The sequence below is a fragment of the Bombus flavifrons genome, chromosome 6 (genome assembly GCF_040668555.2).
Source record: "Bombus flavifrons isolate JBK064 chromosome 6, iyBomFlav1_principal, whole genome shotgun sequence".
In the NCBI taxonomy this organism is placed as follows: Eukaryota; Metazoa; Arthropoda; class Insecta; order Hymenoptera; family Apidae; genus Bombus; species Bombus flavifrons.
In genome coordinates, this window is record NC_138447.1 from 6,291,020 (window position 1) to 6,308,779 (window position 17,760).

General features: G+C 40.4%; 1 protein-coding gene across 4 annotated transcripts in view; it reads right to left on the reverse strand.

Annotated features, from left to right (window-relative positions):
• Positions 1–17,760, reverse strand: part of LOC138181091 (leucine-rich repeats and immunoglobulin-like domains protein 1) — a 282,141-nt gene that overhangs the window by 89,863 nt on the left and 174,518 nt on the right. For 3 of the 4 annotated variants that reach the window (XM_069115644.1, XM_069115646.1, XM_069115647.1), the window contains one exon: positions 8,392–8,475. The exons of the other annotated variant lie outside the window; for it this stretch is intronic. In XM_069115644.1, coding sequence (XP_068971745.1) covers positions 8,392–8,475 — 84 coding nt within the window. The remainder of the gene's footprint in view (positions 1–8,391; positions 8,476–17,760) is intronic. 4 annotated transcript variants of the gene reach the window in all.

The following is a 17,760-nucleotide window of genomic DNA, read 5'->3' on the forward strand; positions in this document are numbered from 1 at the left end:
GTTCACGTATCTATGAAACGGAGAAACCGAGATTTAATGGTTGCAGTTTGGCGCTTGCGCTCCTTCTACGCTCGAAGAGAAAGCAAATATGTCAGAAAGCTAACACTACCGGAGGGCAAAGCAAATTAGTTTTTAATGATTGTTGGAATCGATATGTCTGGTGCTGGGAAGCTGAAGTTCCACATCGTTATCAAAGTTTCGTCACCACAGAACTAAGGACAACTACTGCTGCGATCCTTCCTCGGCAAAGACATGATATCGGTACGGTTGCAGACAAGGTGTCCTCGAAATCAAGAATCAGTTAGATCGGTAACAAACCGAGCAATTTACCTGCTCAACGATGATCACCGACCGATCGTGATTTGTTCCGCAGCGATAAAATTTCAATTGCAGTTAAAATAATTGAACAATTTGAGCAATCCGTTCTTAGCGATCTATTCGCGTTAACTCGCCGGGATATCAACTTATTGTCAGACTCATTTTCGCCGAATGGTCTCGAAGATTAAACAGGTTTCCCTGCAACGATAACTAAGACTGTAATAATTTAAAGGCACTTCGTTTCTTGAAAAGGCACTTCGCTTACCAACCGGTAGCTGGGATTGATTTTTTCGTGGTCAGAATTGAAATGTCTTTTAAGAAGAACTGTGTTCTCTTCACGGCTCGAGGTAACTCTCGACGAAATCGTAAATTCTCGCATTTCGCATGGAAATAAGAGGGGAAACAAAAAAAAAAAAAAAAAAGGAGTTTAACTCATTCTAGTTCCGGAACCGACAACTTCAGACTTTAGGGAGAAAGTTTTCCATTATGGACCCATAATTTCGACTTTATCGGTATTCGGAAGCGAATCGCAACTCCGGCAAACTGAAAGTGGAATCAAAACCCTAATTTTTCTCCGCTATAAGCTTTATCTTAATCGTGAACTTTTACGGAGAATAGAGAAAACCACTTTGCAGCGTTCTATTTCAACCACGTGCACATATATTGGAGCGATCATCCACGAATTACACATAACGTGTCAGGATCACAGCAAAGAAGCTTGCGATTAGTAAATTCTTTTTTATTGATTTCGTGTGCTATGTATCGAGGTAGGCCCGTTTACACAATACTACTACCATTTAGTACTACATTCGTTGATACTATCGTTGAATACTATCAGCGACTTTTGCAAGTCAGAAACCAGACACCAACGCGGAGGATACTTTTTGACTTTCGCGAAGCAAAACTTCTGTCTTCGAATAAGAAACACCGCGATTGATTTCACCGTATAAAGAAAAAGATTTTCTTCGATATGCTTCGACAACCCTCCAGTGAATAACTGTGAGACAGTATGCACCGATAACAACGTTATTTTTCGCGAGCATGAACGCTGATTCGCGTTTCATTTCGGTTCGTGTATCGTTTCGAAATTGCTTCAGCGATTACAAAAGATGGATCATTTGCATCGGGGTTGTCGTTATCTTTCAAATTGACAGAAAGTGGAAAAAAAAAGAAAAACTCTTTCGAGAATCGAGTATAACGTTTACAACGGAACGTCGATTATCTAGATATATCGATTGTCTCGACAACTACTATTCGGAACGTCGATTATACGGAAATTGATTCTCTGATTATCGATTATTGGGGCATGTAAATTGGAATTCCAAATCAGCACCAACTGTACACAAACCAATAACAATATACAATCGTAGCAATACAAGATTACGTGCGAACATTTTTCCCCTATCGAAATGATTCGATAATATCACAGATTAAACGTTCGTTAGATAGTCGACTGTTTGTTTCCTTGTACCAGTGCCCGCTCTATCATTAGCCCATGATACAAACGTATGAATCCTCTGTATTGCAGTATGAGCAATGATAATACCTATTGATTACAAAGCCTACTTATTAGTCCGTTTGATGAGCCGACTTTGTAATATTAGACACAATTTGCAATATCGATAATACAGACAATTTTTGTAAATTAAAAGGAAAGCAAATAGAAGGAGAACGGAAACGTCCATCGATTGTTTTCAGTTACGGAATTGTTCCCGGAAACCGATAATTGACTGTGACACGAGATATTGGCTGGGTAATACGAGTTGATTGACAGAATAATGATATTCTTGTGTCGTCGAAAAATTAGTTTCGTCCGAGCAACGAAATTTTATACCCGTGAAACGAGAAGCGTGGTTGTCATTTTATTAGGAACTGCAATTCCCGTTAAAAAAAAAGCATCGCACCAGATATCCTTGCCACGTGTGGTATTAAGGAGATATTAACGTGTCTCGTATGTAGGCTACATTATCGCTAAAGGAACATTTTTTACATCACTCTTTTCTTTTTTAAATCTTTTTCTACTACATTTAGGATGAAATTTATCTACTAAAACATATTTTATAAAAAATTATGTATCTTCAAGGTAGGAATATTCTATTTTGCGCGTAATCTGTTAGAAGAAACACTGCGACTAATTCAGTGATACCAAAATAAGGACCGTTCCGTTGTCTTCAATAACCTTTCGTTTCCATTCTGACGAAACGCTTCTTTCAGTTTCATAGACTCGCTCCAATAGCGAAACTTAGCATCCCAGGTCTTTGCAGAAACTTGAGCTTCACAATGATAATGCATGACGTTCGTGGCAAAAAATAAACATAGTTATAATACCACAGTTATCATAGCAATATCGTAGTAATATCATATAAGATATCATAATTATATCACAGTTGTAAACACGAAACAGCCTTGTATACCCTTCCTCTGGTAAACGTAAAATGAAGCTCCGAACGAAAACACAAACATCTCCATCGTGCTTTGTACACACAGCGTGTTCAAAAAACAGCGTATCGATGGGCAAAAATAAAAGAGAACCAAATGAATCTTAATGAGCAAAGATTAAATATACCGATGAAAATTTGCGTCGCGGGGGTACGGATGCGCGTGAGTCTGCAAATAATCGACTAATTATCGGAACGATATATTCTGTTTCACGAACCGCGTAAATTTGAACAGGAAAACGTTAATAAAACAACTAATGCGATTAATCATACGCGCGTAGACCCCCGGCACTGTCGACCTAATTCCAGCCACCTCTTTTTCGTTTTTCGATCATGCTCGGCCTGTGTTATTTAACGTCATGGAGAGGACAGTGAGCGTATAAATAACAGGAGGATTTTGTAAAATCGTACGATAAAACATCGTTTTCGTTGCAGTGGAAAAACTTCCTAAACATAGATACGGTTTCTGTGACGAATGTTCCGTACGTTTATCGATGTAACGATCGAGATACACGCGTTCTATAAAATATCATTTTCAATCAAAGATAATGAAAGACTTGGAAGAAATATTCACAAGAAAGGAGATTAATTCGCGTCAGAGAAAAAAAAAAAAATAAATGAACCACTCGACAAATAAATTGAAACGTTTAAATAAATTATCTATATAGAATGTTCAGTATCACGATTGGTCTACTTAGATTATCGATAAATAATATTGTTCGAAACTGAATGTTCGACATGTAAAAAATATTTTCCTGATGGATAGAATAGTTATTACATAGCTTGTAACTGGATTTTTTTATTCCATTCGTTACATCTCGCAACAAATTACAGTTTTGACCGATGTAACTTGCCATCCATAATTGACGATAAAATTATTACTGCCGATAATAATACTTTAGTAACTATTAAAGATTCGATATTTCTATGTTTTCTACAATTTTGCATCGAACATTTTCTAACCGCTAATTTACAAATTAATAGCAGCATCGTTTTTACAGGAAGTGTTTTTCTATTAACGTACGCTCGCTAATCACTTTTATCGGAATAATATACGATTTTTCTGTTTCAGTAATACAAATTATACATGTGCTTTGCTTACAAATCCCACAGCTATAAATCAAGAAAAATAATGATTTGTTGCATCAAACTCTTTGGCTGTTTTCTACGTCTGTTTGTACGATTGTTTCCACACGACTTTTGTTAGAACACGATTGTTACTTTCTACCGCTTTCGTTTCTCATAACAAAAGAGGAAACGAATGCCCTTTTCTTTTATTGAACAAAGAATAGCGCTTTGAAAGACTGTATTGTATTTATAGATTTTCTGATTAACTAAATAAGATCCTACGATCTTTAAAAATTTCATTCGTGAAACCTTAAAAACTTTCTTCTTAACGTTATACAGGGTGGTTGGTAACTGGTGGTACAAGCGGAAAGGGGGTGATTCTATGCGAAAAAAGAAGTCGAAAATATAGAATAAAAAATTTTTTTTTTTAATTTTTCCATCGAGACAACGATCTACAGTGAGATCATCCATTATAACGAGAGGTGATAAAGTGCACGCGTACCGAGCGAAAATTCAAAGTCGATTTTCTCGAAAACAAAGCCTCAAACGAAAAATTTTTATTCTATATTTTCGACTTCTTTTTTCGCATAGAATCACCCCCTTTCCGCTTGTACCAACAGTTGCCAACCACCCTGTATATCTATTTTCCATAACATACTACAAGATATTTGCAAGTAAATCTAACAAATCTAGCTTCTTTCAACTGTCAAATAATAATAAAATATCGAAATTTCTCAGCTAATTTCGCAAGATTCCCAAACTCTCAAACCTTTATGGATAAAACTTTAAAAACCATCTTTTTAATATTTTATGTATTTACCGTGATTCCTCCTGTTTCTCTTTCTATAAAAAAGATCATAATAAAACACAGAAATGAGAATCTGTCGAGACAGGACATTAGCCAAATTAATTGGCAGTCCCCACTGCGTTGACACGGTTCGTTTCTTCGCAAAAACGAAACCAGAAGTTAATAAGCAGTTACGTACCGCCGAAATTGGCATGCGTTCAGCATAAAACTCTAAGGACTCTGTGAAACGAGTACTCGAGTCATCGAGAATACTACGCTTTCGTTGCGATTGGCGTGCCTTCCCTCAAGCATTCTCGAACGCAAATTTCTCCCATTTATAAATTTCTTTCTTCGTTTTTCTTTACTCTCTTTTTCACCCCGTATCGCGGACATTATCGACTAATTTAACACGTTGACTGCCACGCGTGTTTTCAAAAAAATCTCCGTCAGGCCACGCGTACGGCAGTACCAAGCGTTCTCTGCTAGGTGCTCCCATCGATATTTTAGTAATGCGAGTCGCTCAAGCGGTGGTCTCAAGAATGATCTTTCGTTTCGTTTGTTCGCAACATTAAAACCACTAGCTGTTGTTGAATATAATGAAAGAAAGTGTGGTATAGATTATTCCGACCAAATGGTTTCTTATGCCACCACAATTAGAAAAGGAATCAAATGGTACAGAAAACCTGGCGTTCAATTCCTTCTGGGAATTTCTGTTGTAAACGCTTTGACGGTTTACGAAATTGCAACAAAGAAAAATATAAATATTAGAATATTTAGACAATTATTAGTTGCAAAATTATTAGAGTTGTCTGAAAATGCAAAAAATCCTTGTTATGCATGTTATGCAAATAAAAGACGTCGAATGGACCGAACAAAGGCACAAAAGAATTTGAAGAAAACAACAACTTACTGTCCAAATTGTCCCGACCAACCGCAGCTATGTATGGAATGCTTTAAAGTTTTACATTCTAAATAATTTTTTTAATAAACCATTTTTGTATTTTCATTTCATAACAATTCAACAGTTTTATTATTATGGAATATCTTTTCAAATACCTACGACGATCCTTCGCAAGTAGTCAAATAAGCGAGACCCGAATATGGGTTACGCGGTCTGACCAGAAACTTTGCTGACACCCGAATACGGATATCGTGGCAGTCAACGTGTTAATACGACGACAACCTGGCGCGTTGTTAATCGAGCCGAATGCGATAGTAACCTACGACGATTTATGATGTATTATTCACGCGTTCACGCATCGTATCGTTTTTTCCCCAACGACGATAACGTAATCCAATGGATCCGACAGGATTATTAACGTTCGTAAAATTGCCGGTTTAAAGTTTTGTTCGAATTCAATGTACTCCGCGATGTGCATTTGCGTCGTGTAGCTCTATCCAGCTGAAGTATTTCCGTTATTGCAAAGAATAGGCGAGAATGTACGCGAGAGTATTTAAAGTTAAGATAAGCAAAATCGCATCTCCTGTACGTATCTACTTTCAAGAAATCGCTATCGCTATATTATGTATTCCGTTCAAATTTCTAACTTTTATTCGACACATTTTCGCGTATTGCTTGAAACAACGAAGATATTTCAGGTGGACGAAGTTGTTGCGACAAGTTGTATGCATATTTTACCCTCCAGACAATCGGGAAACTTTTTCCTTTCCTCTTAATTCAAGTTAATCGTACGATATCGATGCTAATCAACGCCTTTTCCCCTATCGACGGTTAAGATTTTCCCAGGATTCACTGGTGTTACGTTATTGGTAAATATGGCACTATTGCGGTCTAATCGACATGGCTCGTTTACCTCATCAAGGAGAAACTAGCAGCTGACATGCAGTTACACGTATACCAGAAATTGGCCAGCGTTCAAGTCAGGACTCGAAACAATATGCCCGGGAACATGGCACGCGAGATCATTCGACGACATGATTAACTTACTCGCGTGTATTTTCGTCGCTGTTCGTTCGGCGAAGTCGAAAGCGACTTCTAGACAAATACGAAGAAATTATCAACCTGTACGCCTAACGACGAACATTTTATTATCACACTAGGAGGAATATTCGATGTATCGTGCGTTGTGAAAAGAATTAATATCGTAACCCGCAGATAGAGAAGATGAGAGAATGCGATTAACGATAGACTCGTGAAACGAAAGACGCGATGAAAGATGCAACGGTTGTTGATTTAGCAGATTTAGTCATTTCTTTCGAAACGTCTTCTCGCGATCCTGCAAAAGGTCGTCTTCGTTGATTAAACTCAACGCGGAAAATACAATTATCTGGAAAACAATTGCGAAAATTAATTAAAAGCCACTTCGTCGATAAAGCATTATTTTCGTCAAAATTTTAACGTCCTGTAACGTTAATTAAGTTAATTGGACGGCCCCGGCCGAGCCATTTTATCCTCGCGTCTCCGTTTATTGCGAATCGCGCCGCCACGTAAATGAGATCGACTCCTGAAGATACAACTTCGACGGAGGCTTTCGTTAATTTCCAATTAAATCAGCTCCCTCCCCTGCCTCTTACCCTTCTATCATCGATAGAATAATAATTCCACAACGCCGTCGAGGACGATGAAGGCGATATTCAACGTTTAAACGAGCCACAGCGACAAACTGAACTGCCGACGATTTCCTCGAGTCTTCTATTGTTCCACGCATCTTCTGTTTATACCGTCGGCAAGTCGCTTACGGAAATGGCGACCCCACTGAGCTAACTCGGACAGATTTACGATAACGTTTCGACTTTCCGCGAAATCCTTTCAACCCCTTATAAATTTCCTTTTGCGATCACTGCTGCAGCTTATGGTGGTAAATATACAGAATTTCCAACGACGCCATCTAGTCGTGTGCCATTATGGTTTCCTATGTATGATTTAAATCCGCGAGATATTCTCATAAAAGCATAAACTCGCGGTTCGATAAATTTCAGTACACTATGAATATCATGAATACAATTATGGAAGACACAAGTCAAGTCGCATGTAAAGATGAAATCCTGTATTACCTTTGTATTAACGAGTACGAAGAGCGCACAAAGTTTCGCAAGATATCGTACAATGGAGATATCGCGTAACTATTGTTCTTGGATTAATCGTCCAACTCGGAAAGAAAGGAGAATTATTTAAAAAATTTGCAAATTTATAGATCTGTTACGAGTTCGTTCTAATAAAAGCTGAGCCAAGTGTCAAAAGAATAACCGTAAGAATAAGAAAATTCTTCCGCCGTATATATACGTAATTAGCTTAGATTAAAAGATTATTTTAAATCAATTTTGAATACATCTTCCCAATCCTCTTTTTTCTTTTTCAATGCGACCATAACGTATAAATCGCGATCTATATTGAAATTTTGTAACGTTAGTAAATTTACTCGATCCTTGAACTATTTCCATAAACAGAGCGATTAAAAATAGGGACGAAATATCGACTATTGGATTCAACGATCAAAACACAGATGGAGATGTTTCTCGACTATCTCGTGGCGTAATGTATCGAATCCTTGATAAGCGATAAGTCGGTGTTTAAAAAGAAAAGAAAAAAAAATTTTTGACATTTGACGATCCTCGACTTGAAATAGCTGACTTTGTTTCTTCTTTTTAAGAATACGCTATTGGGAAAGCATACTCTCACGTTGTAACGGTTAACTGAAATATTTATAATATTGCGGCGTTTTCTATTCACGCGAGTAGAGAGACAATCCTCTGTAAACGCGATAAAACGTTGTAAAAGACTCTTTGAAAGCGCGATACAACATTCCGAGCTCGTCTTACCCTTTCTCGACACAGTCGAAGAAATCCTTTCATCCCTGTTACCTCGGTTCGACTCTCTGTGTTTATTCCGCAGAATGCGGGCATCTAAAACAAAAAGAGGAGAAACTGTTAGCTTCTATCCCATATGAGGCCGTATTGCGCAACAACGAGACGATAAATAACGCAATTCCCTATCGTTTACAGGTTCGTAAAGAGCGAACAACAAAGACGATGATATTCAAATTTTATGTTATTTTTATCCATCCCTCTCTAGCTAGTTTTCAGCTGAAAACGACGAAGCAAATCTCTTTATTTTCCTCGCCGTTCCCTGCCCTTCCCGCTGTTCTTATATTCGTTCTCTGAAACGTTTCCGTTAAAGAGCAAAGGCGACACTAAGCTTTATTTCGTTCAAATCACAAACGGGCCGTATATCCGCGATATTTGTTATCGAACGCTTGTCACAGCGATCTTTTATCTTTATTCGATCCCCCTCTCGTGTAGCACAAAATAACATATACGCTTTAAGCTGTCCCGTTCCTGCGTCCTTTTCTCTGTACACTTGGAGGAATCCGAACGATCAAAGTTGCGAGTTCTTCTCCCCCGTTCCTTTCCCGATAACGGAACGAGACGATTTGTCACTTTCGTCGAAGAAATAGGCCAGCCCGGTACTTTGGCAATTTACAAACGTTGTTTTAAGCTATCCTTAGAATTTGCTTTTAAAACGATTGAAACCTGTACAGAACGCCAGACGTAGCGTATTAAATCTCGCATGAAAATTGCTGAAAACGCCACTGTTCGCTCCCAACTCTCGCCTGCCCTTTAATTCTATTACGTTCGACACGGCGTGATTCTAAGTCCGCAGGAAAAATTAAACACAATACGGCAAATACGAGGATACGAACGTTTTCGTGACCACTCACTCGCAACGATTAAAAACACTAGCGTAGTTCTCGTATGAAACTGTTATCGATGCAACATACTTATTTCGGTAATTATTATTAGGACCGCCGCGTTCAAATTTCTACAGCTTATTTTCGTCGACAAAGTTTGTAACAAACCGGCGTAAAAAAAAAAAAAAAAATTGCCGCGCGTTAAACGTCCGCCGTTCAAAATTATTTACTCGCTAATTTTCAACATGGTCGGAAACTAGTCAAAAATAATTACAGCCACGCGAGCAGCAACGCATAGAGGAAAATATCCGTTCTGCGAGCGGCAAACGCGCGTGCATACTTCCAGGCAATATTTAGCTCGGCGTCTAATGACTATTTATACAACGATTAAGGTACAAAGTATCCTCTAACCTAACCGCTATCACGACGCCCTCGTCCTACCGAACTCCGTCAAGGCAACAACGACGATATTCAAATTTCATCCAGCTCCCACCCTCTCGCTCCTTCTACCCTCGGTCTCTAGAAAGCTCCAAAACAAATCCTTTTATCCTTCGCGTTCCCTCGACGCTGCGTCTAACCATTCTGTAGGATGTGTTGGAGCAAAAGGAAGCGCTGTTGCATTTCCGTGCCGAGAGAACACTTCGTCAACCGCCGGGAGGAAGCGTACGTACGTATGTTGCGCAACAACACGGTAGATACATCCAAGCAGCAGCGTGTTCCATTGCGATCCGATCCGTTCCGGTCGCGATCACGAGCAGGCAGGTAGAGCGAAATGGCGTGAAAGCCAGACGATATGTAACGCGAAAGTTACCATTCACCTGCGGCACGCTGATAAATCACGCATAAACAAAGTACTCGTCGTTGTTTCATCGAACGGTCACTGGATGGTTCAACAGGTACGTTCCTCGGAACGATACGCGCGTTTCGAAACTGGAGGAAACGGCGAGAAGCAAGTAACGAGAATTAAAAGAAAGGCGAGAAGAAACGAAGAGGGAAGAAGAGGTTACTTAGTAGCAATGTGCGCGCACACTCGCTGGCCCTTATTCGCCATCTTTTTCTTCAACGATACTGGAACGAAACAAGAGGGGTTGAACATCGAGAGCCTTCAGCGGAACTGGCCCCAGGCCAAGGCATTATTTTTCGAGTGAACGGCAGAGAGAAAAGGAAGGAGAACGATGAAGGTACAAAGCAGGGCGCGTGACAGGCGCGCGCGCGCGCGAGAGAGAGAGAGAGAGAGAGAGAAAGAGAGAGAGAGGAAAATGCAGGAGACTAGGGTTGGTAGCCCAAATGAATATTTAATTTCTGCATATCTCACCCCGACTAAAGTTTAGCACGACGAAGCAGCCGTCTCTCCCAAGGGGGTGAAAGGAAGCTACGTATCCCTTGTACCCGTAGCGCAACCCCATCTCGTGATATAGGGTAAAGTCCTTGCGGAAATCGTGTGCCCCTTCGTTTCAGTTTAGGAGACCCGTGCACTGCCTATTTTTCTTTATCGCGTGTTTACTTATTTTGCTTTCTTTGTTCTTTGCACGACCACCCTGGTTTCTCTCCTAGTTTACATTTTTTAACCACTTCCTCTAGCTCACTGTGCTTGTCTTTCGCGCAGTTTCTTTTCCTTATTTTTAACCCGTCTTTCTACCCGTACGCCTTTCTTGCCGATATAGTTTGCGTTTTTACGTCTCTTTCTCCGACCGCTCTTTGGTTCCCTTCCGTTACTCTTTTATAGACGCAGTTTCCACTTTCTTTAATTCTTCATTCTCGTCGCTGCTCACGTACTTTCTCGATTTTTTACTTTCCCCCACCGCCGGCTTTTCCTCTTTTTCGCACATAATTTCTCTTGTCCCATATTTCTCTCTTCACCCTCTCGAAGTTGGCCATTTCTTCGTCCCTTGCTTCTCCCTCTCTCCCACTCGCTCTGGTTTCTTCTTTTTCCATTTCCCTGTCCCCCTCCTGGTCCGGCTTTTAGCTCCCTGTTTCTCCATTCCCACCCCTCCCCTCTCACCCGCACCCTGCTCTCGTTCCGTTTCACCATTTCTCTATTTCAAACTCTCCTTATTTTTCCCTACTTTTTTCCCCGCCAACACGAACTTCTTTTTGCACCCCTTTCTTTACCCGCTCCCATTTGTCCACATAGTTCTCCATTCCCTGCTTTTCCTTTTACTCTTTTCCTTTCCTAATTACAGTTTGTTGTTGCCCTATTTTTCTCTTCACTTTCTCCCTCTCCCTCTCCGTCTCGAACCGCAGTTTTCCTACTTCCACCCTCGTATTACGCCTCCGTGTTCTTCCTGCATTGATGCAAATCTTTCTGTCTGTACTACCATTCCCTGTTTCAGTTCCCGTCCTCGCCTACTCGTTTCTTGCTTTTCTTCCTCTCTTGTCTCCCATCCTCCACCTTCCATTCACAGCCCGTCCCCTCTCTCCGATTTATACACTTTCTTTCTCGCTCTATACCGATGCTTTCCTCCTCGTATCTGTCCTTTCGGCTTCTTACTTCTCCGTTCGTCTACCCCCTAAACACGGGCAGCTTCTTCGACTACTACCCTCGGCTCGTTCGACCCTTACCCATTCGCCGCTCCCTTTTCGACTTGCCCTGAAGGCCGGTCGCGGTCCAAGGGCCAATTACGAGGTTCCTTGCGATAGAACGTGGCAATGTCGAGGGCGCAAGAGCGCGATGGGGAGCGAGAAAAAAGGACCAAAGGAGAGGAAAGGTCGGAAGATGAGACGGTGGCAAGATTCGCAAAGATGGAGCTCCCGCTTTGCCAAGAACCAACGAAAGTGGAGTACAATTGCGAGGGGACGGTCGATTCGAGTAGTCGAAGGTCGAGCAAAGGTACGACGAGAGGACGTTGTTGCTACTGAAATCCGTGGTCTGAGACTCACGCTGTCCGAGTTAAGCTTCGGCTTAGGAAGCTTCGCCCGTTCTCTATCTTCGTTATCGCGATATAGGAACGCTGCGCCGTTTTATAAAAGAAATACGTATTATCTAGTGAACGTGTTTGCTTGCCGTAAGAACGCGTTGGTGCTATTAATGACAAGTGGAACGAGTCATTCTTCTTCGATGAAATATTTCTCTGTTTAACTACTTATTCGTTCGTGCTATTTAATTTATTTATTTCGTTTAAGTTACACGAAATAACGGTTTCCTTTAACAGATTTTCGATTCAAAGTTGGACCATTAATTACGTACAGAGAAGCTGTATCGTTACTCTCGGTACCGCGACCACCATAGCGTCGTTTAAAGAAACGCGGTTACGCTGGCGCGCGAAAGCATTTCCTTATAAGATAAATAGCATTTCGTAGAATGAAACGCGTTGACATAACACGCCTGCATGGTCGGAATGAAAAGTGGAAGAAAGATTAAAGCGGTGAACGAGCGCATAAAATTTAAACAGGCAGATTGAAACACGAAATATTCTCCGTTCAGTCCCCTTACGTTTGTTCGGAGATTAAATAAAGAAGGGGCAGGGGCAGGGGTGACGAGAGAGCTGGTGAAGCCAGAGAGAATACAAAATATGCACCATCGTGAGACGAAGTTGTGCGATAGATATAAACCAGCAATGGAATTAAAAAGTCCAAAGAAAGAAACACGGAAAAAGGCGAGAAGATAAGATTGGATGAATGGACACACGGGGAATTTTTTTTTTTTTTTGTGTACCTACAGGGAATAACAAAAGTCAGACAAGGAACGAAGAGAAATGATAACAACTTGATCGAGGGTCGATAGAGAATAGTTGCTATGAAAAGAAAACGGGAGATATGCCGAAGTTTAACAAAAATACGACACTGTCAAAGATAATGAAAGTACATATATATGTATGTATACGGGCATTGACTCAAAAAGAAAACAAAATAAGAAATATAAAATCTGAAGGGTACGTTTCGATCGAAGGTCTCTCGACGTTATGCTATTCGCTGGTCAATCTCGTCGAAACTTTCAGGGAAACGAAACTGTATCTGTATAAACATCGTGTTATACTAAAATGGAAGCGGGGTAAAAATCATCGAGAAGGATTAAAACTTATAGCAGGGAAGATGAGAACGTATTTCACTGAAAGCAAGAGAAACGTAGAAGAATCGAAGAATGCCGGTGAAAGGGAAAAAGAGAAAGGAGAAACCCCGTGGTGGGTAATCCGGATTTAGTCGTCTATTCGCTCGAATCCAAGACGATATTAACGGCAACCCGCATACATTCGTTTTTTATCAAAGTCTACGTTAATCATCCAAGATATTGTATCAAAAGTTTCGTGATTCCATTGCGTTTCTTTGTGCAAGGCACGTTTCGCTGTATCTTTTACATGACAATGGACACAAGAAGTAACATAAAGGATGGAAATGTAAAATATATTGTTGAAAACTATCGCAAAGAATATAGCATTGATATCTAATATAACGTATTACATTCTTGATACTCGAATAAGTCTCTATCCTATTGTAGTTACAGGATAGTAGATTGATCATAGTATTTAAGAAACCCAAGTTCGAGCAATGAAACTTTATGTAAGAGAATGTTCCGAAAAGCAATAAAATCTTTATATCGTATCGTAAAATACTATACTATAGTGTACTAGACAAATTTATATATTACGCTATAAATTTTTATAAATTTATTTTAATATTTCACGTTTAGTATGTTATAAAAATTCGTATATACTGTGCTGTATAAAAGTTTATACCTCTATAAAGAGTGAGACATACGTAAGAGGAAGGTAAATTATTAAATTGCAATTATTAAATTGCTTCAAATTACTGCATTTACTTATCGATCCTAGATAAGACAAGATAAGAATAAGAGAAAGATAAATAAATATCATCGGACACTGGAACTTACGTAAAATATTTAAAAAGCATTTTTAAAATACTAATTTTTAAAATACAATAAAGATAACGACGATAATCAATTTCTTATTCGCGAGTGGATCTCCGTGAAAAGCAGAGCAGCGCTAAATGTCGTCGATCGATAAATCGTTGTTTCTCGGTCAAAAATGCTGACAGTTCCTGTGCTGGCCAGATGCAGAAATCTTCCTCGGATATGCTAATCCACGATCACCGATGCCCATGTCGTGTAACTTTAAACGCATGAAAACGTATAACACCGTTATACGACGCGTATGTACGTAAGTAAATTTCCAAAGGGCCAGTGAAGTGAAATTCAAATAAAGAATACTAACGGCGAGGCGGTATTCCCAGGTAGCGCGCAAGAGGGACGAGAAGTTAGACAAAAGGAGGTGGGCGGGCTGTAGCAGACTGGAAGAAAGGCGATACGATGGTCGAGAGAAAGTAAAGAAGAAATCTGGTAAAAAGAAGGACAGGGTTAAAAGAAAAAACGCAGGCGGCGAGAGGGAAGAACGAAGAAGAGAAAATGGAGACCGGTAATACTGGCCAAGTCGACCGGTTTAATTCAAGTTGCCGGTGGAATTTAACGTGACCGTAGTACGGCGACTAAAGCCTGTGTACTAATCTGCGTAAGCAGACACTTCGAAGGAAGTGACACGAGTATAATCTGAGCACCTGTATCCGCGCGTATGTATGTATCGCTCGTAGAACGAGCAGCGTCACGTATAGATGTGTCTCGGGTACAATGTCTTCTTTCTTTCGGTAACGTAGTCGAACGACGCCAGTCGATAAGACGGAACGTATTCAAAAAGTACGGGAAAAAGGTAAAAGTTGGTAAGAGCGGAGTGGCGCGTACCGGATGAAATGAAATCCGAACGAGCAAAAGAGGAACAAAACGACGGGTACATGGTAACTCAAAGAGAGTAAGGGATCGTGGTAAGCAACGGTAAGAACGACCTAATGAAAATAACTAAAGAGATAGATACTACGTCCGGCCAAATTACCTTGTAAAGCAAAACCATACGATAAAATTAGTCGAGGAATTAGTATTCCCTAGGAAAAAGACGAATATTTCGTAAAGCTGTCTGACAGGATTATACGCGGAGATAGAGATATCCGGCGAGACCAGGGGCTATATAACCGTACGTTCAATTATAAAAATTATAGAAACGTTCTAAGAAGAAGGAGCGTAATTATCGAGCAAGAAATACAAATAGCTCTGAATAGAGAAAGAGCGTCAAAAGGAAAGAGCTTCTGGAAAAAAAAAGACGAAGACGAGCAACGATAAGACTCGAGAAGAAATAGAGGAAAGGATGAGAATGGAGAAAAGGTAGAAAGTGGAGCCTAGTAATTCGGACTGAAGCGACCATCTACTTTGAATCCAGGCTACTACCGAAACCGGGCTACTATCTACGGGGAACCATTCTTGTGCTCCTTCGTCCTTTCATCACGATATGCCACTGGCACATCTCCGTCCTCGTCGACGTCGTCGTCTTTCCAAGTACCCTAGCTCCCATGAGAAGCCCCGGAAATTGGAATCTTAAATCGATCTAAATCTTCTTTATCGCCGAAGGAGTCAGCGGCCGATCACGGACGAATTTTCTACGGTTCCAGGATTGCCTATATCGTCGCCTGCTACTCGACCTGTAAATTTAACGCCGATTGCGTCCTTCGATCTTTTATTAAAAGAGCTGCTGCAACGTGCGCAACGATTCCTCCGTTGCGTCTGTCAAGCTGCGGGATTTTAAGGAATGCAACGCAAACGTTCTTATAATTCAATTTCCTTGCCGATCGATCGTCGTCCAACGCATCCATTTGCGTTGATTGTTCGCTCGCAGCATAACGAAAAAGTGATTGAATTTATGCAAGCGTTCTAAAACTGTCTCTCGCCATCTAAATTTTCACGCACAAAGTAGGTTAAATCGCTGGAACGATTGGGCAATTCGGGGCGATAATTCGATCGATCTCGATCACAGTCTGTTTTCAAGTTAGACAACGAGATACCAACTTTGGAGAACTTTCACATTTGTACGGGGATATCCAGGCGTTATCCGCTACAGTTATAACAAGTTGATATTTCAATGTATGAGAGGTTTACTTCAGTGTGCCAATTTGTTTGTAAAAGTGAAAATATACTCCAAAATTTATACTTACGAAGAAGTATCCTCTCTTGAAACTATCTTCGAGTTGGTCTCTCACTACGAGCAAACAAATAATAGTTGAACTTGGCTCGTTATATTCAATTTTGTACGTTTACCTCGGAATAAGAGATATAAAGCGTAAGTGAAACAGAGTATCTTGATATCTACAATCGCGTCCTATAAATATTGCCTATTTTTCAATTTCCTTTATAGCAGCTAAAAAATGTTATTAAGCACCACTTAAATTTTTATTCCGGAACAATATCGTCAACAACGCGTCGTAAATAAATAACTTTTAGGTGAAATTTAACGAGACTTTTTTTTGCAATTGACCGAAGCTAAGCAAAGATCAACTAATTAAAAAAGACTAGAAATTGCGTTTAAATTACGCTTATCAAGCAGAAACACGGTGAAACGCAGAGACTAGAGATTCGCTGCAAGATTTGCAACGTGTTCGTTCGTAAATTAATATCGATATTTCGTCTAATACTTCGTATTTCCCTATATTACTCGCAACACGCATCCATTTGCCTCGTTGCGGTCCTCGTAACCTTGGCGTCTACCACATTCTCATCTAGTACACATTCCCCGTTCCTTCAGCCAGTAAAATCATCACGAAACAATCTACAGTACCGGTACACATCGCATCAAAATACGGAACTGAATTAGGTACGAGTTTAGGCTTCGCAACACCAAGATACTTGCTTTCCCTGAAATTACACTAGTATCTGCGTTGGCTTTCGTTGGCAAACTAATCGAACTTTTCAAAGACAGTTTGTCAACTCGTCAAACCCCGAGGTCGTTTGACGAGAGGAGGACAAAACGAGAGCATTTTGGAGAAAATCGGATTCGATTCGTGTAGATCAGTTTAATTATGAAATAGCAGTCGCATACCAGATACATTCTCACCTTACGATACCTGTTTGTCTTCTTATATCGGGCCAATGCGTTTTCACGTGTAATGCGATCACACCCTTGCCCTCTTAAGCCGGAACCACCAACACTATACACGGAAACAACCACAAACACGGGTCGAGGGTGAATCGATCCACGTGAAATGTATCCGCGCGTCTCGCGTCACGCTCGAAATTTCGAGCACCGCTATCGACACGTCCCGTACCTTGAACACCGATAATGTGATAGATTTGCCGATAGAGAGCCGAGCTTCGTACGTATCGCGAGCGTGTAGGGCACCGAACAATACGATCGATTAATCGTTCTTAAAGACAACGTCTCGTCGTTGCGATTGCTTGCCATTCACGGGACGATACCGTACCACTTTGGAATCGTTGCTCTGGGAGCCTCTCGCTTCCATTAATCGATCAATCCACGTATCGTCTTTTTCTCTTCTTTTCTTGTTTCATTTTCTTTTTCTATCGATTCTATCGGTTTTGCCACTGATTGCTAAACGACGCTCTTTACTACCGTGATTTTTACTCGAAGGTTTGTATTAAGCGCGAATATAAACGTCTACGTATATTTTAAAAGCATTCGTTTTAATCGAATTATCAAAGACACGCTTCGAG